At 49.1% G+C, this 20297-nt stretch overlaps 5 protein-coding genes across 27 annotated transcripts in view; 2 read left to right on the plus strand and 3 right to left on the minus strand.

Annotated features, from left to right (window-relative positions):
* Nucleotides 1–364: 364 nt before the first annotated feature.
* Nucleotides 365–2669, plus strand: Emc9 (ER membrane protein complex subunit 9). 4 transcript variants are annotated; one of them, XM_015492293.2, is made up of 5 exons: nucleotides 365–816; nucleotides 969–1045; nucleotides 2029–2098; nucleotides 2213–2280; nucleotides 2437–2669. In XM_015492293.2, exons 1-5 carry the CDS (start codon nucleotides 619–621, stop codon nucleotides 2615–2617), a joined length of 594 nt encoding a protein of 197 aa, XP_015347779.1. In that variant the 5' UTR covers nucleotides 365–618; the 3' UTR covers nucleotides 2618–2669. The 4 variants fall into 4 exon arrangements, with proteins under 4 accessions (XP_015347779.1, XP_015347771.1, XP_048654752.1 ...); XM_015492285.2 differs by having other exon boundaries at nucleotides 372–816; nucleotides 2186–2280; XM_048798795.1 differs by having other exon boundaries at nucleotides 763–816; nucleotides 1857–2098; nucleotides 2186–2280.
* Psme1 (proteasome activator subunit 1) lies at nucleotides 2660–5432 on the minus strand. 2 transcript variants are annotated; one of them, XM_048798788.1, is made up of 11 exons: nucleotides 5262–5432; nucleotides 4578–4610; nucleotides 4369–4431; nucleotides 4157–4267; nucleotides 4021–4066; nucleotides 3809–3906; nucleotides 3552–3620; nucleotides 3389–3456; nucleotides 3229–3283; nucleotides 3068–3154; nucleotides 2660–2957 (listed from the first exon to the last, which is right to left on the minus strand). In XM_048798788.1, exons 1-11 carry the CDS (start codon nucleotides 5298–5300, stop codon nucleotides 2931–2933), a joined length of 696 nt encoding a protein of 231 aa, XP_048654745.1. In that variant the 5' UTR covers nucleotides 5301–5432; the 3' UTR covers nucleotides 2660–2930. The 2 variants fall into 2 exon arrangements, with proteins under 2 accessions (XP_048654745.1, XP_015347759.1); XM_015492273.2 differs by having other exon boundaries at nucleotides 2660–2891; nucleotides 5262–5430.
* A 2041-nt stretch (nucleotides 5433–7473) lies between these two features.
* Fitm1 (fat storage inducing transmembrane protein 1) lies at nucleotides 7474–11502 on the minus strand. Its single transcript, XM_015492263.2, has 2 exons — nucleotides 8499–11502; nucleotides 7474–8111 (listed from the first exon to the last, which is right to left on the minus strand). The coding sequence occupies exons 1-2, from the start codon at nucleotides 8762–8764 to the stop codon at nucleotides 7499–7501; spliced, it is 879 nt and encodes a 292-aa protein (XP_015347749.1). The 5' UTR covers nucleotides 8765–11502; the 3' UTR covers nucleotides 7474–7498.
* A 477-nt stretch (nucleotides 11503–11979) lies between these two features.
* Nucleotides 11980–19869, minus strand: Dcaf11 (DDB1 and CUL4 associated factor 11). 19 transcript variants are annotated; one of them, XM_048798778.1, is made up of 16 exons: nucleotides 19735–19843; nucleotides 19281–19291; nucleotides 18946–19157; nucleotides 17768–17895; nucleotides 17399–17526; nucleotides 17071–17135; nucleotides 16698–16798; nucleotides 16327–16473; nucleotides 16065–16119; nucleotides 15662–15730; nucleotides 15258–15315; nucleotides 14984–15169; nucleotides 14382–14535; nucleotides 13775–13927; nucleotides 12915–13021; nucleotides 11980–12819 (listed from the first exon to the last, which is right to left on the minus strand). In XM_048798778.1, the coding sequence occupies exons 1-16, from the start codon at nucleotides 19838–19840 to the stop codon at nucleotides 12685–12687; spliced, it is 1815 nt and encodes a 604-aa protein (XP_048654735.1). In that variant the 5' UTR covers nucleotides 19841–19843; the 3' UTR covers nucleotides 11980–12684. The 19 variants fall into 19 exon arrangements, with proteins under 19 accessions (XP_048654735.1, XP_015347833.1, XP_015347788.1 ...); XM_015492347.2 differs by lacking the exon at nucleotides 19281–19291 and having other exon boundaries at nucleotides 18923–19152; nucleotides 19540–19869; XM_015492302.2 differs by lacking the exon at nucleotides 19281–19291 and having other exon boundaries at nucleotides 18946–19129; nucleotides 19735–19863.
* Nucleotides 19803–20297, plus strand: part of Nrl (neural retina leucine zipper) — a 30608-nt gene continuing 30113 nt past the window's right edge. The window contains exon 1 of the mRNA XM_015492471.2: nucleotides 19803–19930. The gene's annotated coding sequence lies outside the window, so the exon portion shown is untranslated. The remainder of the gene's footprint in view (nucleotides 19931–20297) is intronic.

A 20297-nucleotide genomic window follows, 5' to 3' on the forward strand; every position in this document is an offset into this window, starting at 1 on the left:
AGTCCATCTATATCTACGTCTTTATATATCTCATTTATAATAGGAGCAAGGGAGTCGGCTTTTTCCCCACCTTCAAAGATCCTCTGTTGCCTGATTGCGGGCACCCAGCTAGTTCTGAGGGGATCATTGGAGAGATAACAGGTAATCCGCAGAGCCAACCAGCAATCAAGAGCAAAAGTCGGATAACCCAGCCAAGAAGCGCGTGGTTACCTTTCTTTCACTTCTGCGCATTACTTCCTCCTCGCCCGAGGCAAGGGCGGGGCAAGACTCGAGCGCGGTCGTTGATTGGACAAAACGAGATCCTCTAGACCTATCAAAGAGCGGAACTTGGGCGGGACTCAAGCGTGTACTTCTAGGAGCCGGCGCGGACCTGAGCCTGTCGCTAGGGGCCGAGAGGAGGAGCTTGGCGTGGCGGGATGCGACCGCGACCGCCTTCTCCGCCACGCTGGGGGCGGGCTCCCGACCTAGATCTCCCTGAGTCCATCGGCTGCCTTCCAGACGTGTCATCATCACGGTCAAATCTAAGTGATAGGGCACCGGGAAAGGCCAAGCTCGCCTGCGCGGGGTGGAGAAATCACACTAATCCGGTTTCCTGCGTCCCAGCAGGTCCCGCTTGTCATGGGGGAGGTGGAAATCTCGGCCCGGGCCTACGTGAAGATGTGCCTGCACGCGGCCCGGTACCCGCACGCTGCGGTCAATGGACTATTGCTGGCGCCAACGCCGCGGGCTGGAGAATGTCTGTGCCTCACCGATTGTGTGCCCCTTTTCCACAGCCACCTGGCCTTGTCCGTCATGCTGGAGGTCGCCCTCAACCAGGTGTCACTACGGGGCACATATCCCCAACCCCGACCCTCTGGCTAGTCTCCTAACACCATTAGCTCAAGTCCATGCCCAGCCCCTTGGCAGCAATGCGCACCCACAGAGCCAGCAGCATGGTTTAGTTACTGATGGCTCCTTTCCCACGACAGGTGGACGTGTGGGGCACACAGGCCGGTCTGGTGGTGGCTGGGTACTACCATGCCAATGCAGCTCTGGATGACCAGAGGTGAGTGGGGTAGTCAGAAGTAGAAGGCAAAGGATTATGGAGATTGTGGGTGGGATGCAAATGAACTAATGTCATTCATTCCATCTTTCTTTCATCAAATGCTCAGGAACAGGGTCTGTACATCAGGCACTATGCTGGATAGTAGAGTAAGGAGATATAAAGATAAATAAGACCTTCCCTGGAGGGGCTGCCACATGGGTGGGAAGGACAACTGTGTTTCAACAAGATGGGGCTGATCTTGCTTTAACTGAGGTGTCACCCAAGTGCTGCAAGAACACAGAGGAACCCTAACCAGCAACTTAGAAAAAAACCCCTTGATATATGTAATTATATATATGTGTTTATATATATACATCACATATATAAATCAAGTTAGAAATACTGTTTTCTAATTTGCCTTTCTCCCTCACTTAATAAATATTTGACATCTTTTGATCTCCACACCAAGATCTGCTTTAACACAACCGCTATAGTATGTGAATATGGATATACCATAATTTATTTAAACATTGAGGTTATCTCCATGTTAAGAATTTTCTATTACTACACTTTTTTTTTTTTTTTTTTTNTTTTTTTTTTTGTGGTGCTGGGGAATGAACCCAGGGCCTTGTGCATGTGAGGCAAGTAGATATACCAACTAAGCTATATCACCAGCCCCTACTACTGTTAATTCTTTATAAATCGACTCTCTTGGTTAGCATATGCTAAATATTACACTTTCAATTTGGATGGATTATGCCAAATTACCCTCCAAAAGACCACATTTGATTTCTGCTCTCACCAGCAGTGTCTGAGCACCTGTTTCCCACAGCACTCAAGCATCAAGCAATCCTTCATCAAGCATCCAGCAGGCCCATCCCCCTCAGGCCAGCTACAGGGAAAGTCCACAACTACGACCGCATCTATGAGACCTGGGAAGCCCAGCTCAAATGGATGGGGTCTGCCCACAGTTGGCTGCTCACTCTGATCTTCCCTCTACACAGCCCTGGGCCCCTGGCCTTGAAAATTGCTGGGCGAATTGCAGAATTCTTTCCTGATGCAGTACTTATTATGGTGAGGCTTGGGTTTCAAGATGGGGAGGTGGAGAGAGTCAGGAAGGAGATCCTTGAAACTCTTATCTGCCCTTCTTTGTCTACCCAGTTGGATAATCAGAAACTGGTTCCTCAGCCTCGAGTGCCTCCAGTCATCGTCCTAGAGAACCAAGGTCTCCGCTGGGTCCCCAAGGACAAGAACTTGTGAGTGCCCCACTCCCTCCACCTCACCTTAGAAGCCCAAGGTTCCTGGACCTTCTCTGTCCTTGGTCTTTCTTCTTCTCAAAACCCAACTTCTCTTAAGTCAGTGTCTGGCCCCACTGTCCTGCTGTTTGACTTCAGTGGGGTTTTCTATTTCAGAGTGATGTGGAGGGACTGGGAAGAGTCACGGCAAATGGTGGGAGCACTACTAGAGGGCCGGGCCCACCAACACCTTGTGGACTTTGACTGCCACCTTGATGACATCCGGCAGGATTGGACCAACCAACAGCTGAACATCCAAATTACCCAGTGGGTTAGTTCCACAAATGAAAATGTCTGAGCTAGGACCAGAGGGTTCAGGATCCAATAAAGAGACTTGGGCTGGTGGGCAACAGTATGACTATATTTATTGTGCCTGGGAGGCAAAGTGAGGAAGAAACCTCAATGGTAGGAAGGTAAGGGAAAGTCTGGGATCCCTGGTAAAAAGCAGGAAGGTCTCTGCTGTACTCATCACAGAATGAGAGAGAAGTCTCTCAATAGATCATTCCCTTTGTTTCTCCTCGGGGCTTCTTGAGCTTCTCAAAGTTCTTCAGGATGATGTCATATAACACAGCCTATAGGGCCAGAGAGGAGTGAGGGTAAGTCACAGGCCCTCAGTGGTTCTGTACCTCACTTCTAGCCTGTGGAGAGGCCAAACTTTTGTCATTGTTGACACTTAGCCTGCAAGGTCAGGGAGTAGATGACCTAGGAAAGGGGTCTGCCCACCCCTGCCCAGCCTTCGCCCCCTCACATAAGCGTTGCGGATCTCCATGACCATCAGCCGAATGTCCCGGTACTCTGCTTCATCCAACTCATGGACCAGCTGCCGATAATCACCCTGTGGAAACTCAGGGTCAGACCTGATTTGAAATGTGTACTTCCCCCATGCACCCTGACCTGGATATCACCTACCACATGGGGCTGTTTAGCTGCTTTGGTAACTGCATCACCACGCTCAGAGAAATACCTGTGGATAGGAGTATTATGTATGGAGTGGAAGAAGGAGAAAGCCCAGGCCTCTTTCCCCAAACAAACAGAGTGTGTACAAGGGTGCAGGTGGCTGGTCACTTACTTAGAGATTTGAGTGTGGAAGCCTTCCAGCTTGGTGTGAAGGCTAGTCATCAGCTCAAATACCTTCTCCTAGGGAAAGAAAGCATGGTTGTGGGTGTGTGGGGGTGGTAGGGAAAAGATATACAAGTTATACAGGAAGATTGGGGGTAGGGTGATGCTCTTACCTGGACAGCCACTCCAAAATTATTCCCATCCTCAATCCGAGGTATCTGTAGCTGCAACCATGTAGTGACCTGGAGGGAGGGAATAGCATCAAAACCACATCAGCTCACATCCAATCCCAGGTTCCCATCTTCCCTAGCCTCCTTCATTTGCTGTGTCCTCTCCTGCTGAGACCTAGCAAGTGCCATGCCCTAACTGTTGGACCAAGAGCACAAAGGGTTTCACATGAAGGCAGGAGGGTAGAAGTGGGAGGGCTCACCAGGTTGAGTTGCTCGATGACATCCTTGATTTCAGGTTTTAGACGTTGCAGGAGGACCACAATCTTCTCATTGCAGTTCACTGGGCCACAGGGAGGACCTAGAAAGTGAGCAAGGGGTCAGTTACATGGCAGCCTGTGTGGAAAGGAATCCTTCGGAAGGAGCTCCTGCAGCTTGGGACCCAACTCTTTTTCACTACATAAATTTCAAGTACCTTTGTCTTCATCTTCCCCTTTCTTCTTCTCATCCTTATCTTCCTTCTGTAGGGAAAGAAGGGCTCTTTGGAGACAGGACTAAAGCTGATGATTTTCCCCATGGTTAGGCCCCTCCTCCCAGGTCTCCTAGCTTGCCTCCTGCTGTTTCTTCCGTTCCTCCTTCTCTTTGTCCTTGACTGGATCAGGCACTGGGATGTCCAAAGGGGCCTTCAAATTGCTCAGGTTGACTTCATTGAGAGCTGGTTCCTGGGTGCAGGGTTGGAGGAAGACTGGAGATGAGGATATCCCTCTCAAGGCCCACCAGACTCTCCTCTTGGCCCCCACTCTCTAGTTCCCTGCCCTGATACCTTTAAAAATGCATCCAACTCAGAAATCTTCTTGGGGAAATAGCTCCCGAGCAGGTTCTCTGTCTGTGTGTGAGGTGGGGGTGGAGGAGGATGGGGTTCAGATTCAAATGCCTTTACAAGGCAGTGAGGCTGGGGTGACACTGCCCAGCAAGGGATGGCTGAGCAGCAAGAACTGGGTAGAGAAGGGTTGCTGATGGGGCAGGTCTTACCTTGGTACACAGGTCTTCACGAAACACATCCACCTGTGGGGCACAGGCAACACTTCAGAAAGGGTGGCTTAAGGCCAATGTATTTGGTCACAGTTAGAGTTGTGTGAGAGATGGAGTGGATCCCTCCAAAGTGACACCTGAAGATGGAGGATGGGTCCCTGTGAGGGTGGACTGGAGTGGTGGAGGAGGGGATCTCTGCAGACCTGGATATGGGGAGGGTGAAGTGGATCCCTGTGAAGCTGGATTTGGGGGATGAGAACATTCCTGGCAGTGAATGTGACTGGTTCATTTGAGAACATCCCTGGGGTCCCCTGGGTTGTGTGAGGAGGAGTGTGAAGAGAGCCCTCTGTCAGTGGGCTGGGACGGAGTGTCCCACAGAATGAGATCTGAAGCCCTTTCTAAGGGAAAGACCGCGGTGGCAAGGGCAGGTCTGGCGCCCCAATTGTGTGTGGCCCCGGGGTTCTGGGCCAGTGGACTTCCCCTCCTGTCCTATTCTCTGCTTCACCTCACTCCGCTGAAGCATGGCCACCTAGCCTCTCCCTGGGGTCAGGTGCTTGGGGCACGTAGCCCCCACACAGGTGGCGGCTGGGCAGAGCGCCAGGGGCCGGGGGCGGGTCAGGGGAACCCTCAGCGTCTCCGAGCCACGCCTCCCCAGTGGCCTGTGCTCCAACCCGCGGCGCTCACCTTGGCTTGGGCTTCAGGCTGGACCCTGAGTGTGGCCATGGCCGGGGCGAGGGGCCTCGCGCCGCACGAGGAGCCGGGAGTGGGCACCGGGAAGGGAAAGCGAAAGCAGAGCTCGCTCGCAACCCGCACGGCCTTCCTGGGTACTGGGGAGTGGAGGGACTGGAGGAGGCGGGGACTGCCCGGGAGTGGGGCGGGGCGGACCGCGCAGGAAGGCAGCTGAGGCTGGGCTCCCCCTAGAGCCCAAAAGGAGTGCTTCCTCCCGATTCCTCCGCCTCTCCGCCCTGCTCTGGTTCGCGCCTCCAAGGCTGGCCTTCCAGTCTCGCATCTCCGCCCGCCTCTCAGTGCCAGCCTTCTGCCTCCGCCCCTCCAGCCTCTCTCTGCCCCGGCCTCCCATCTCCCTTCCTCCGCTACCGGCTCTGTTCTTCCCCTGCTCGGCCTGGAACAATAAACCTTATTTGATATTCTTCTATTTTTTTTTTCTAAAATGGAACAAAACCTGGCATCTCTAGCCTCTCCAGTATGGTCCCCTGGCTACATGGGCATCCTCTGTCCCACCAATCCATATTCAGACATTGGCACGATGCCTACTCAAGCCCTTATCTGCTCCCCTGGGGACCGGAGCTGCAGGCTCCATTCCTCTATGACCTGCTCTCGCAGAGCAACAGGTTTGCGTCTCTCTAGATGAAATGCAAAGGCCCTACCTGACACTTGTCTCCCCTTCAAGTTCACTTTCTATTTCTTTCCGCCTCATTCATTACACTTGCAAATACTTGGGTTTTTCATTTGTCTTTCAAAGGCCTCTTGTTCATTTCTGCCTCGGATAATTTGCCCTTGAGAAACCCTTTGCCTCAAACACCCTTCCCTTGGATGTTGACATTCAATTCTCAGATCAGCTGTTTCCTCTTCAAGGAGATCTTTCTCCATTATCCCTTATAAAGTACTTCTCTCCAAATTTCTGTTATAAATCAGTGTTCTAGTGCCTTCACAGCACTTATCTCTGATATTAGCCAGTTTGTGGTGTGTGTGTGTGTGTGTGTGTGTGTGTGTGTGTTTGTGTGTGGTTAAGAGAGGGTAATGTAGTGGTTTAAACTAGGGCTAAGCAATCTTATTTTTTTTTTTTTTTCCTGTAAGAAATGAGATGGTAAGTATTTCAGGCTTTCTGGGCCTTACTGTGTCTGTAGCAACTACTCAATTCTGCCATTGTAACAGAAAAGCAGACTATATAAATGAATTAGTGTGGCTAGGTTCCAATAAAAATTTATGGACACTAGAATTATAGTTTTATATAATTTAAATGTGCCATGAAATGTTATTCTTTGATTTTTTTAGCCACTTAAAAATGGAAAAATCAGATGCAGCCATACATGACTGCAATCTCAGCCGCTAGGGAGGATGAGGCAGGAGGATCAAAAATTTGAGGACAGACTCAGCAACTTAGCAAAGCTCTGCCTTAAAATAAAAAATGAAAGGGTGTGTGTAGGTCAGTGGTAGAGCGCCCCTGGGTTCAATCCCCAGGGAGTTGGGGGAGCCGGAAGTAAACCACTTTTCGTTCGCAGGCTATACAACAACTGGCCACAGGAGGGCAGTAATTGGTTAATCCCTGGTTTAGGGCACAGCCATTGCACCGTTATTGCCTGGTTTCTATTCCTGTCTGCTCAGTATCTGTGAACAAATTACCTAGCCTCTGTGCCTGGGTTTTTGCAATTGTGAAAGAGGAACATTACTAAATCAACCTGATAGTGTTGTTGCGAGGACTAAATGCATTAATTTATATAAAAACTTACAGACATTTAGACATTGTTAAATAAATGAGCACAGAGATGCCCTATGAGGAAGACAGAGATAGGAAGTGTTCCTTTATGGGGTCCCCAGAGAGGCAGCCCCTTGAGGATAGTGGAGAGGAGATTTAGTGGAGAAATTAGAAAAAATAAATAAATTAGGCTGGAGAGAAGCACCTACTCAGGGAGGGTGATATACACACCCAAGGACACTATCACCTGCCTTAGCAGCACCATCCCTTGAAACCACAGCCTCAGAGAGCCAGAAGTCTGCAGATCAGGAGACTGAAAGGACAGCAGGAGGAATAGAGATAATGTACAAAGAAGGATATTCAAGGCTGATGACAGAAGGAATGGTTGAGGAGCCCCAGTGACTATCAGACCCCTTTCTTATCCTTACCAGGACCCAAAGGAACAATGAAAGGAGACAGAGCTAGGCCTGATGTGCCTTTATTTCTTTCAGTTATGCTTGCGGCTAGAGCGGGGGTGAGGGAAAAGCCCATGGCCTGGGCTCCCTGGAGACCAGGGCTGATGATACCAGCTACCATAGGTAAGGTACCAGGCAAAGGTGCCTACCGCGGCACCCACCACCTTGTGAGTGTACTGGTGGAAATAGATGACGGTACAGAGCAGCAAGAAGTTCCAGAGGCCCAGCAGCAGCACGTTGAGCAGGAAGACCAGGCGCAGGGGGGTGCCAGCAGGCAGCCCATGGGCCAGGTACTTGGCAAACACTGCTGCTTCCTCAGCCATAAGCAGGCAGCAGAAGGTGAGCAGGAAAGTGTGGGAAGAGACGGTGTAGCCCCGCCACTGGTGGCCTGCAGCCAGGCAGCTGCGGCGGTCAGGTAGCTCGTGAAGCAGCAGGCCCTGGGGCAGAGGCTCGAAGCAGGAACCAGTCAGGTCCTCGATGAGCAGGAAGGCCCGGCCGGCCCCCCTCCACACTGCTGCCCCCACCACCAGTCTGCTCAGGTGCCTGGCAGTCACTGCCACTCGCCGTGTAGCCAGGAACACCACCAGCAGCACAAAGCCCCCCAGGAAGGTGCATGTCCAGCCCCAGGCTGAATTCACAAACTTGCTGTGGGCAGAGAAGAGAGAAGGCTACTGAGACCCCCTAGCCTCAACTCCCCATCCTGGTCAGTGTTCCCATCATTGGTCTGTCCCCAGTTCTACACATCATCACTGGTTCTCCTGCCCACGTCCTTTATAGCCCCCAGCCATTTAAACGTCATTTAAACGTCCCTTTAGAGGACCACTGAGCATTCTAGGTCCACATTTCCTCTTCAGTTCTACTCCTGCCCCTGCCCTGTACCCCACACTGTCCCCTTCCCCCTCCCTCTGACCTTCTCCTCAACCTCCTATACTATTTTTAGAGTTCAGACTGGCAGCAGAACAGAAACCTAGAGAAAGGAGCTGGGATCCCAGAGTGTAGGGTGCCGGGTCCCATGCCCTTATGTGGACTCACATGTTGAAGAAGTTGCCGTGGCTGGCGAAGATAGTCCGAGAGTTGACATGGAACTGTAAAAGGGGCCCAAAGATGACCACCGCTGCCAACCAGGCATGGTAGAGGCGCCGTAAGCAGGGGCTTCCCAGAAGGCGGGCAGCCTGTTCACTTCCGAAGTACAGCAAGGCAGAGGCTACCCAGAGGAGCACCTTCACCAGGCAGCCCAGCAGTGCCCGGATTCGGGTCCCAGCCCCCGGCCCTGCCCCCACCACCGGCCCCCGCTCCATGTTCCCTCCCCTCCCCACTAACTGCCTGCTCTGCTGGGCAGCTGAGGAGGGGCTGATGGGCCCCCCTCCCCGCTGGGACAAGGACAGGCAGTGACAGGTGTGGCAGATACAGGGCAGAGCCTGTTGGCAGCCGGCAGGCGGGGGAGAGGGGCGGGGGGTAGTAAGGGGCCAGGGTGAAGGGCTGTCACGTCAGCAGGGTCCTGGCCTCGGGTGTGTGATAATGTGTGTCCTGACAGCAGCCTGAGTCCTTTCCTATTAGCCCCGTGTCCTTAGCTCCCTCCAACTACATTCTAATTCATGTCTCAGGACCAGGCCTACTGTTCAGGGCTGTCATGTCTACAGCCTGCTTGAGTGTGCCTGCCTTAGTTTGGTCATCCCAAATCCCTCTACTCTGTACTCGACTCCACAGGGAAATAAGAGGTCATGAAGTTAAAACTAACCAAATTTTAAAAGTCATTCAAACAAATCTGTGTCTGTCTTACTATCAGTGTGGTCTAGTCCTTCTCCTGGGGTTCTGGGAAGCAAGGTGGGTGTGCACAATAGTGTCCCCTTCAGGTTGCAGAAAGCCTATCAACTGTGGTGTCCACTTCAGTGAACTGTGACCCCTGGACTGAGGGGGCTCTAAAGGGTTAATTTAGCCCAGGGCTGCTGTGCAAACCAATGGTTGTGCAATGAATGCACAAGGGAGCACATCTGATGGGGCACCATTTGTGTTTATGATGATGACATAGAAGAAATTCAAATGTTCTGAGAAAGGCATCTTGTGTGAAATGATTAGTAGCCCAGGTTAGACTCTCAGAACCCCAAAGATGAGGTTTATTCTCAGGTCACAGGTGACCCTAGAAAAAAAGAAATCCCCAGTCTGGACAATTCTTCAAAACATTAGGTTTACTCAGGTGTGATAGTGAATACCTATAATCTTACTGACTAGGGAGGCTGAGGCAGGAGGATGGCAAATTTGAGGCCAGCTTCAGCAATTTATCGAGGCTCTAAGCAATTAAGTGAGACCCTGACTCAAAAAAGGGTTGGGGATGTAGCTCAGTGGGGGTAAAGCACCCCTGGGTTAAATCCCTGATACCCCAAACAAAACAAATAAACAAAATCTTTAGTTTCAGTTGGATGTGGTGGTACAAACCTATAATCCCAGTGATCTGGGAGGTTGAGGCAGAAGGATCCTAAATTAGAGATCAGACTCAGCAACTTAAATAAAAAATAAAAAGGGCTGGAGATCTAGTATGGTGGTAGAGTGCCCTTAGATTCAATCCCCAATACCAAAATCAAACAAACAAATAAAAACTTTAGGTTTTGTCCTTAACCAATTACCCTGAGCCTCAGGGTTGCCAGTCTGGGCCTCCCAAACCCACCACTGGGCTGGAGCAGCAAGAGAGCAACTGACCCAAGAAGTCGCTTATTTCAAGATCACTTTTTTTGTCTTCCTTCTTCATTCCTCAAAACTGATGGTGGGCTTTCAGAGCACAGTAGAGGCCCATGAGGCAGTGAAATAAATGAGCAAGAAAGGTTTCCCAGGTTGTGTCCTAACAGTGACTTTGACTTTGGGAAAATCTGCCAATCCTTCTCTGTATTCAGGGCCCTCAACTATAAATTGATCAAGATAGATTAGATAATCAGTGAAGTACCTTCCAAATCCTAAAATCCCAAACTTCAACAGAGTGGCCTTCATGTCTCTTTGCTCAGACACTATAAGAATTTTGAAGACCTACAGACCTCCTCACACATTTTTTAAGTTGGACATGAAATGTTCCATCTGTGATTCTGAATAGTTGAAAAAGACATAGCTTCCAGTGTATTTTATCTGCTGACATTTGAAAATAAAGCTATCACTTTTCTTTTTCTTGCAGTACTGGGGATGGAACCCAGGGCTTCCATGTATGCTAGGCAAGTGCTCTACAACTGAATTATATCGCCAGCCCTATATCACTCTTTTAAAGGTGTCCAGTGGAATCTAAACACTACAGTAATGAAATATCTCACCATTATCCACTTTAAAAACGTGAGAAGATATTAAATCAGAGATCATATTTCTTTTCTATATTCCCCACAGAATTTATCTTAATGTTTTTATGCTGGAAAGTCTTTTATTGGCCATTTGTCATATTCTTTGCAAAAAAGCATGATTTAAAATTTAATTAAAATTTTTTCCTGTGATCATGAAGTCCTAAAACTTTTTTCCTTCTGGACTGAATTTTCATTATAATTGTTAGTAGTACAAAATATACAATTAGTATTAAAAACAGTTTACACAGTTCAATAACAAAATTATACTGAAAATGCCTGAGAGGATGGATGGTCCCTGAGACCTTGATCAGATGAGGCTTTGGGGGTACTGATTTTAATTTGCCTCTTAATTTGGCACCCTGGAATTAACAGATTCTGGGTGAGCTGGGAGGGATCCTGGGGGTGAAGTGATGGAGAAGGACTGAAAGGGCAGGTGGGAAAGGAGATCTGGCATGATAGTTTCACACTAGGTAGATTAATCTAAGGAATAAGAACATGTAGAGGCTGAGGAACTGGACAGTTATCTTTTAATAGTATCTATTTGGGGCCAGGCATGATGGCTACTCCTGTATTCCCAGCTACTTGGGAAGCGGAGGCAGAAGAATCACTTGGGTCCAGGAGTTTGAGACCAGCTTGGGTAATGTGGTGAGACCTCACCTCACAACAAAAACACCATACCCATCTGGCTCTTAAATAGGTACCCCTTTTACCCTTTGCTGTGAGAACCCCTAGAAGTGTACACCTGGGTTTCCAAATTGCCTTAGAGAGCAAGACATGCTGTGGGGAAAGATCTCGTCAGAGCCAGATGTGAAACAATCTCACTCAGCCTTCAGTTTCCTCTGAGGCCTGAAGTTCTGAGTGGTAGGCATCCAGATGGGGTTTTCTCTGGCTCTGTGTTCACTCACCACCTCTTGTGAAGACTGGAGCAGCTCCAGAACAGAGCTATTCACAGTATTCCTGGGCTGTAACAAAAACTGTGCTTATCTTCTGCTGTCTCCTGGGAAGTTTCTGAGTTTGACAGGGAGACCCTGTTGCAAGGCTCAGTTAATAAACAATTTTAGCATTTTCTTTTCTCATAGGGTGTCAAAAGGATGTTTTCTTCTACTGAGGAGCATACCTGAAGGCTTTGTTGAAACTGTTAAAGTGAGAGGATAAAAGAACTAGATATGAAAAAGAGACAGTGAGCAGAGACACTGAGCCAGGTTCCCACAGAGGATTTATTGAGGGAGCCAAAGCCAGTGAGAGGACAAAGGAGCCCTATTTCAACCTCCTTCCTTGAAGCTGCTGACCTCCAACATGACAGGACTTTCAGAAAGGTAGGGCCTGTGCCATGTGGGGCTGCATGAAACTTTTGGAGACCCCTGCCTCTCACATCACAGCCTGTCCAAATCCAAAGACCCAGGCAAGAGAGAAGACATAATCTTCACCCCAGAAGAGTGCTAAGGAAACACCTTTATCTATCCTGCCCTCCCCACCCCCTTAGACCTCAAGAAGAAAGGCCAGGACACCTGGCTCTCTGACTGGCCAATCTAATCCTCAATGTGAAGACCTGGGCAATGGGCCTGGCTGACAGGTTAATTTACACCTGTCCTCAGGCATCTATCTAGGAGCAAACACCTAACATCATAACATGATTAAAAACACTCAGGACAGTTCTCTTGCTGGCAGAAGTCCCACCAGACCCTGGCCAGAGATAGGAACCCAAGCCTACTGGGTGTGCATACATGAGAAGACCACCTGGCCTTGTGGGGTGGATCTTCCAGGGCTAGCCAAAAGCCTGGGCTTCCGTTTCTTGCCACCCAATTCCAGAGATTCCTCCAGACATTCCCCAGAAGAGAAAGAGGAGGAGAAAGAGGAAGAGAATTTGTTGAGAGGTTCACCCTGTAAGGAGCTGGACGTCTGATCTACTGGGGTGAGGAAAAGGCCGTACAAGAGCGGAGCACTGGGGTAGGGGCACTGGTGCGTTCCTCTGTCTCTGGCATGTCATCCGGGAAGTACTCAGCCTGGCGATACTGCCACAGACGCAGGTTCCCGTCCCACTGCAGGGCAGAAGGTACCAAGTAGTCAGGGGGTGCTGCCCCTTCCCAGGTCTAAGTCCCAGACATGTGCTGGTCCCTCAAACTTGCAACCTCACCGAACTGCTGACAATCTTCTCTTCAAAGGGGTGCCAACTGACATCACGCACACAGGCCTTATGGTTCGTCAGCTTCTTCACGATGTGGCCACTGAGGAGATCGTACACTGTCCGGGAAAGCCAGAGTGGAGAGGAGCTGCCACAGACCTTTAAGGCACCCATTGGCTCCCCAAAAGGCACCAATGACCTAACTCTTGGGCAACTTCCCATTTTCCCATGGGAATGGGGTTATTTTGGATTCCTTCCCCAGCTTAGGTTGAGGCTATGGTATGTTGGTATCCCTGATCCTCAGCTAAAATTCAAAGGCCTAACTTAAGAAAACAGTTGCCTTAAACCTCTTAGCAAGATACAGACAGTGGCAAAAGTGAATTCTGCACCTGCTTGTCCTTGGCTGGACAAGGTGCATCTCTCATTTCTGCATGGGTACCTACCTAGGTGCAGCATGCTGTCAAGCTTTTTCTATCTATAGTTCTGCTTGTGTTTCTTTTTGTGCATTCCTCCTGCTTCAGTGATTGCAAGTCCTTTGCTACTTGATGCTCTCTTTTTGTGTCATTCTTTTTGCCTGTTTCCTCCTACCTTTCATCTGTAACCCCTTTCCTTGACTAAGAAAACATAACAAACTATATTTTTAGTAATCGATTATGTTTACTGACCAGAATTCCATGTCCCTTTTCTTAATTTAAAATGCTCACAAAGAGAATGTTTTTTATTCTCTGTTTAAGCCTCCCCTGCTCCAGGCCAAATTAAATTTCACTAGGAGTTGTCATTTGGCTTTTTTTTTTGGTTGCTCTGATTATAGGTGGAATGCCAGAGAAACATTCCTGCTCTTCCCAGGCCCCCTGTTCTGACACAATCCTTACCAACCACTTTGCCAGTGGAGCAGCCACTATAGATGAACTGCTGGCCTGTGCTATGAGTCGGGGAGAAGCGGCAGCGGATGAGGGTATGCAGCACCCCGTGGCCTCGGTAGGTCATCAAGGAGCTGTCCCCTGGGAGCTTCAACTTCCGCCAGGCTGGGTAAGGATTCATGGAAAGCTCTAGATTAGGGAGTCTGCTTCTGGATTGTCCAGTTGTTCTTAGCAAAGACTCAGAGACAATGGTCTCTCTAGTCTTGACTTTTTTTTTTTTTTTTTAGGGCAACACTGGGGNACTGGGGATTGAACCCAGTGCCTCATACATGCTAGGCAAGTGCTCTACCATTGAGTTATGTCCCCAGCTCTCAAATATTAACTCCTTCCCCACCCAACAGTCAACAGATCGATATACTTTTGTACTGGTTGGCTCTGGGTGATCCTCGTGGGCCAGTGAATCAAGGGTTAATGCCTAGAAAAGGGGGTTGTAATAGGGCTCCGGGACTCCCAGGCTACAGATGAATCCATTGAGCCCATGCCAGACCCTACCAGTGATCAAGTACTTTCCTTTCCAACCCAATTCTTAAGTCTACATCTCAGTTCTTTCCATTTTCACCTTTTTTGGGCACCTGCTGCCAACGGTAGTCCCAGTTTTGCTGGGTGGCAGCCTGGCGTGAGGCTTCCATGCCTTCCCGGCTGGAAAAGCGTCGGATATCCCAGAGCTTGATGGTCTGGTCTTTGGAGTTGGAGATGAGATACCGGGCATCACCCTATGAATCCAAAGATAGATCAGAGTTTGCCATGTCACTACCTGTTAATCTAGTTCCCTGCTCTAGCTGAGGGGTAAGAACCTTTCCTTTTCTGATTTTGCTTGCCTCTTTCTTCATCCAGGTGAGTTCATCTTTGATGCTCTGCTTCAGATCTCACCCCCTAGTTAGGGTTTTCCTTTCTTTGTCCAGGGTACTGATTGAATATCCTATTTTATTCTAGATTAGATGTCCTCTACTTTTCTTGTAAAGAAAACCCTGCCTGCTTCTTAAGGATTGGCAGATATGAGAGAGCTCATGTTTCCTAGTTTAAGCCCGTTCTCTAAACTCCTGCTCTTGCACACCCTGGCTAATGAAGAGCTTGTCAAATACCCATACCAGTATCCTTCACACCCTCCTGGGCAACCAGAACTTCAGTAGCCTGGCTGTGCTGCCCTGCCTCTCTGCCCACCTTGCTGTCAATGAATGTGATGCCATCCTGGTGTCCAGCCAGTGCACCCACGGGCTTGGGGTCATCCTCCCGCATGGTGCGTCGATCCCACACTTTGCAGATGGCATCATCTCCCCCAGAAAACAGGATCTGGGAGCTTATATCAGCAAAGGCCACTGCATTCACATCATCTTCATGAGACTCAATCTAGAGGAGAAGAAGGCTAACACACTTAAGATTCCTTAAAATAGGTCAAAGACCAGAAGACAGAGGCTTTAAGTCTCAGGAATAATACCTGAAGGGTGCGCCGGTTTTGTTCTCGGTCAAAGACATACAGACAGCCATCATTGGCCCTGAAAGGGAAGGGATAAGGAGAGTGCTAGAGCCATGACTGAGTGGACCAATTTTATGTATACTCTGGAGAGTCCAGCTGAGAAGCTTTCTTGAGGGTCACGCCCTTGTCTGTTCCTATACAGGAAGTAGGACAAGAGTGAGCTTTGTTTTCAAGGAGACTTGAGAACTGTCTCCTCATGTTGGGAAAATGGTGAGCAAGAGGGGAAGCAGCTCATAAACCCCAACTTTAGAGAAGACTGGTTGTTTTCCATAGCTAACAGTTCAGCCTCTGTGACAGCAGAAGTGATCTCTAGCAGAACTCCTCTATCTCATTAATTGAGGGGGACATCCCCCACAAACACTTACCCCCCAAGTATTTCTCGTCCATCTGAGGAGACAGCAATGGAAAAGACAGCAAAGCGACGCTCATCTGGTCTGAAGAAAGCAAAGGAGTTGTGTTGGGTGGACTACCCTATAGCTTTTGTTAATCTACAGAGAATCTGACAAGGATTATAAAAAAAAGAACAAGAAAGCCTTCCAATACATGCTAGAATGCGGACCACCTTAGTGAGAACCTATAAATGATCCTGTAACTGTCTATTTCACCCTGGTCTTCTGGCTGACAATTCCCTCCCAGGAATCCATGCAGAGAAACTTGCAACCAGTATACTTTTCCCTCTAAGCGGGAGTTTTAGTTCAAGAGGTTTGCTCCTGGGGAGACTTCCTTGAGAAGTTTCTAGAGAGTATGATGAGAAAGAGAAGCCAATACCTTAGATCCAGGGCAGTGTGTGTGTCTCCTTCCCCATAGATATTGCAGATATGAACTAAGGGAAGCAAGAGAAACAAAAATTTTTCAGGGCTGTGGACAGAATGTGGAAATGAAGCTATGGAAGACACAGGAAAAAGGTAAGGTCATCAGAGCACCTTGAGAGTGATTTTCTCAGGACAGAACATGGAGTCTTGTCTCAGAGAAGGATGCATGGAGATCTCATATTCTAGGCTGGAGACATAGAAGTCTGGTGTATACTCACTGTAATCAGACCAGCTGGAGTAGAGGAAGTGGTTCCCATCAGGGGTGAAGGCCACATCCAAGACGCTCCAGCCTACATCCCGGGCCTTGATACTCTTGAATTTATGGAAACGGCCATATCGGCAGTCATACAGTCGGATTGTCTGGTCTGTGTAAGTAGGAATCAGGCAGAATTATGGAACACCTTTTTTGTACCCTTCCTAGATCATACCTCTCTCTCTGTAGACTCTTTCCTTTATCATGGGAAGCAGGTGCTAACTAAGCATCACTAAATTAGGTTCTGAGCTCCATGGTCTGTGACTTTCTGTCCTCAGTAAACTCATTCCTTGTTCCAGAGAAAGGCAGTATAATTATAGGAGCTGGGTCTGGTACCTTGGCAAGCAGACATGAAGATCTGACCATCTTTGCTGTAGATACCACAGAAAGCCTTCTGTGAGTAGGTATCAGTGAAGCCCAGACCATTGGGCAAGAAGCTGGGGAAGCAAAGTGAAGGGTAAGTGGAGCTCAGAATAAGAATTTCAGTTAGCAGAATGTAACGCCAGTACAAGAACATTATTCCCTTTTACCTTCAGCTATTCCACCATCCTCTAAATTTCTATCTTTTCCATTTTGTTTATTCTCAAAGCCTCAACCCCTTTTAACTAACCTTAATATCTCGGAAGATCCTTTAACACCTACCCCTTCAATATTTAGGAGAAAAGATCTATCTGGCCCTTAGAATCTCTCCATCAAGCCCCATACTCACTGAGACATCACTCGAGACCGTTCTCCAAGGGAGAAGCTTCCCCGGTGGCAGAGGCCCCGTTCTCTCTAAATGGAAGGGATTGGGGAATATTGCTAGCAGAAATAGAGGGCCACTTCAGTCACACCAACCCCCTCCTCCAAAGAAATTGTTTTTGCTACCGAAACAGACACCACACACAGTAGTCTGTCCAATATGGACTGGCTAACTCTCCAGCCCCAGCACTTGAGATTTCCTTGCAAAGTTTGCTTCTTTTTTCTCTCTGGGGCTAGCAGAGCTTCTGGTTGCCTAGCAGGTCTGCAGCTAGCTGGCTGGAGGTGGAGAAGCCTACCTGGTGTAGCATTCGAGGAAAACTGTTCTCCTGGGATGCCTGCCTAAGTCCCAGCCGCCCAGTGGCCAGTTCCACCTGTGTCTTGATCTCATTGCATTCCAGTTCCCGGGTGTCAGGGGTTGCATCCACTGTGAATACCAAAAAGAAGTTTCTGGGTCTTCCAGCCCCAGAAGACAGCAAAATTATGCCCAAGCCCACCCAATATGGCTGAATATATACAGGGGCTATATTCCCTCATTTCCTCAATTATCCCATCCTCTCTCTTTTTTTTTTTTTTTTTTCAAATTAACCTATTATCCTTCACCAGAATAAAAAAGGGTTTCCTAGTGAAAAATCTTTAAACATTAAGGTTTTGGTCTATCCTCTTACCAGGTGGATTGTATCGATCTCCGAGACGACCATCCCAGGCACTGTCATGCTCTTCCTCCGAGTCCGAGAGGGCCTGGATGAGTTGTAAATTTGCTGCACCTCCTCCCTGCACCAACCTCACTTGGCCTCTGTGGAGAGACCCCCCCCCCATTATAAAGGAGGGGACCCCTTTCTCCAAACCAACTAAATTCAGAGTCAACAGCTATCCAGCTCTTACCTTTGGTACTCATTTTGATGTTTGAGGCTAACTAGCCCTTGGCTGTTATTTTCAGTCTCCCGTAAGACACTGTAGAAAACTGATTTGTACTTTTGGTGCAAGAGCAGAGAACCCTAACATGCTGTGGTGGCTGACCTACTAAGCTGACCTCTCCAAGAACTAAACAGGAGAGCATTTCCTTCTGAGCCTCTGTTAGAGGAATCCAGCATGGAACACAATATTCTTAAGGGCTCTCAAAGTTTATCTTCTAAGGAGCCACACACAAAGAAACAAAGCCAGCTGTACCCCTTTCCAGTCAATTCCTGGTGGTTACTCCCTTCAAGGCATTCTTTCCTCAAAAACAGTGTTAGAATTTGGGGCTGGGGTTGTGGCTAGTGGTGGAGCACTTGCCTAGCATGTGTGAGGCACTGGGTTCAATCCTCAGCACCATTTAAAAATAAATAAATAAAAATAAAGGTATCGTGTCCATACAACTAAAAAAAAAAATCTTTAAAAAAACTGTTAGAGTTAGGCCAATTTAAACTCATTTTTCAAGTAAATCCACATGGTCTCATATCATGTGTCAATTACTTCAACACTCCCCTCCCCAACTCTTTACCTCTCAAATAACTCCTTTCCCATCAATGCCCCCCCTTTTTTCTTTCCTTTTACTTACATGGAGGTTAGATCACATTCTGTAGTTATAGCCAGAGAAATTCCCTTAAGCAGCCCCTTCAACACAAGAGTGGGTCCTTTGTTGACTGGCCCCAGGTTAAGAATCACTCTTACTGGGCATGGAGCTGAGTGCCATGGGTGTGCAGTAGGGAAAGGCTGCTCGGTTTAAACAGAACAGCGTCTTGGACTAAGCTCATTCCCTATCCTCTGCAATTTTCTTGCCTAGAGTTGGGATCAAGGGACTGTGGTGGCACTTTGTGGAGCCACACCAGAGAGTAAGTTACCTGCGAAGGAGATAGGCCAGTACCTGGGCCAGATCCACATCTTCATCCTCCTCTTCCTCTTCCTCGCTCCGACGCAGGCCAGCCCCTCTTCGGGACAAGCCCTCAGAGGGGTCTCCAGACCCGGATCCTGCGCTGCTGCTGTTCCGAGAGCCCATCTTCTGGTCACAGCATCCTTAGGTCCTGTGCAGAGGCTCCTCTTGTCACCTCCTTGGGTTTGGTGAAAGCAAAGTCTGCTCTAGAAAGACCAGGGTCTCCTGAGTTGACGGCGGTAGCTATCTCTAGGAGGGAGACCCTTCTTAGTGACTGAGATCCCGTTTCTTTAGCCTATGACAACTCCCAACGCTTCAGGAACACAAACCTTCCCCAATCCTGTGAGCAAAGAACGCGGAGTGAAGCTTAGGGTGCGACCTTAACTCACAAATAAGAATCCTTTCAAGAGGAATTTCCCAGCTTCCTACCTCAAACTCACCTATCAAAGTCCCCTGGGGGGTGGATTCCCAGGTAACCCCTCCGGTCAACCAATCAAAACCACTCGCGGAAGAAAGCGCCTCACTAGCTTATCTCATCCAACCAATCAAAAGCCTTAGGACTCAGAGACCCCCGACAACCCCCCTTACCGACCAATCAGAGTGCTTTCTTTCAGGAGCCGGCAGCAACGACAGCCAATGAAGTTAGAAGTCTGCCTAACACCCCCTCCTTCTTTGCCTCACGCCCACGTGGGGTTCCGGGGGTGTGTACACCAAAGAGGAGAGGAAGCCGAGAAGCACCTCCCACTGGAGCCGGCGGTTACCGCCCCGTGCGGGACCACCCACTAGCCAGGAACGGTCGCAGGACCCGCGGAGGCGCGAGGCCTTGTTTACACCGACTGCTGCCGCAGCTTCCGTCAACCACCCCTCCGTCACGCGCCTCCTTCGTCATGCATCTCCCGGCTTCCCCGCCGGCAGGCTGTCTACGTCACGCGACGCTCCTGATGGCTCCGCCCCCTTGATCCGCTAACTGGACTGCCGAGTACGGTGATTGATCGGTGGGCGGGAGGAAGTGCGTGACAGAGGAGGGGCATTCACTCTTGGTGGAGAGGGCTACAGGGAAACTGGTAGCTTTCTGCTTAAGAGACAGCGGAACTAGACGTAATGACTGGGAGGCGGGGTTCACAAAAGAATCGGTTGATGATTAGCTACTAAGAGAGGTATTTTAGCGAGGGATGCAATTTACCGTTGATCCCTAAAGATCATTTGGCCTTGAACTTCTTGGACACTGCCCCGGAGCCTCCACTTTGTCCCATCCCCCAGCGTTCTCTTTCGTTCTCTTTGCCGGCCTAAGCTCCATCGACTCTATCCCAAAGAGTGTCCGACGCCTTTACGTCACAGATGGGGGA

The sequence above is a fragment of the Marmota marmota genome, unplaced genomic scaffold (assembly GCF_001458135.2).
Source record: "Marmota marmota marmota unplaced genomic scaffold, marMar, whole genome shotgun sequence".
Classification (NCBI taxonomy): domain Eukaryota; kingdom Metazoa; phylum Chordata; class Mammalia; order Rodentia; family Sciuridae; genus Marmota; species Marmota marmota.

Coding starts and splice junctions, on each gene's coding strand:
- Emc9 (XM_015492285.2), top strand. CDS start 619: ATGGGGGAGGTGGAAATCTCGGCCCGGGCCTACGTGAAGATGTGCCTG. Junction 817..968: donor TGGAGGTCGCCCTCAACCAG/GTGTCACTACGG, acceptor TTCCCACGACAG/GTGGACGTGTGGGGCACACA. Junction 1,046..2,028: donor GCAGCTCTGGATGACCAGAG/GTGAGTGGGGTA, acceptor CCCTCTACACAG/CCCTGGGCCCCTGGCCTTGA.
- Psme1 (XM_015492273.2), bottom strand. CDS start 5,300: ATGGCCACACTCAGGGTCCAGCCTGAAGCCCAAGCCAAG. Junction 3,907..4,020: donor AGGGGAAGATGAAGACAAAG/GTACTTGAAATT, acceptor CTCACTTTCTAG/GTCCTCCCTGTGGCCCAGTG. Junction 3,621..3,808: donor TCATCGAGCAACTCAACCTG/GTGAGCCCTCCC, acceptor CCCTCCCTCCAG/GTCACTACATGGTTGCAGCT.
- Fitm1 (XM_015492263.2), bottom strand. CDS start 8,764: ATGGAGCGGGGGCCGGTGGTGGGGGCAGGGCCGGGGGCTGGGACCCGA. Junction 8,112..8,498: donor CACGGCAACTTCTTCAACAT/GTGAGTCCACAT, acceptor CTCTGCCCACAG/CAAGTTTGTGAATTCAGCCT.
- Dcaf11 (XM_048798778.1), bottom strand. CDS start 19,840: ATGACGAAGGAGGCGCGTGACGGAGGGGTGGTTGACGGAAGCTGCGGC. Junction 16,474..16,697: donor CTTCATGTCTGCTTGCCAAG/GTACCAGACCCA, acceptor CTACTTACACAG/ACCAGACAATCCGACTGTAT. Junction 15,316..15,661: donor GGACGAGAAATACTTGGGGG/GTAAGTGTTTGT, acceptor CTTCCCTTTCAG/GGCCAATGATGGCTGTCTGT.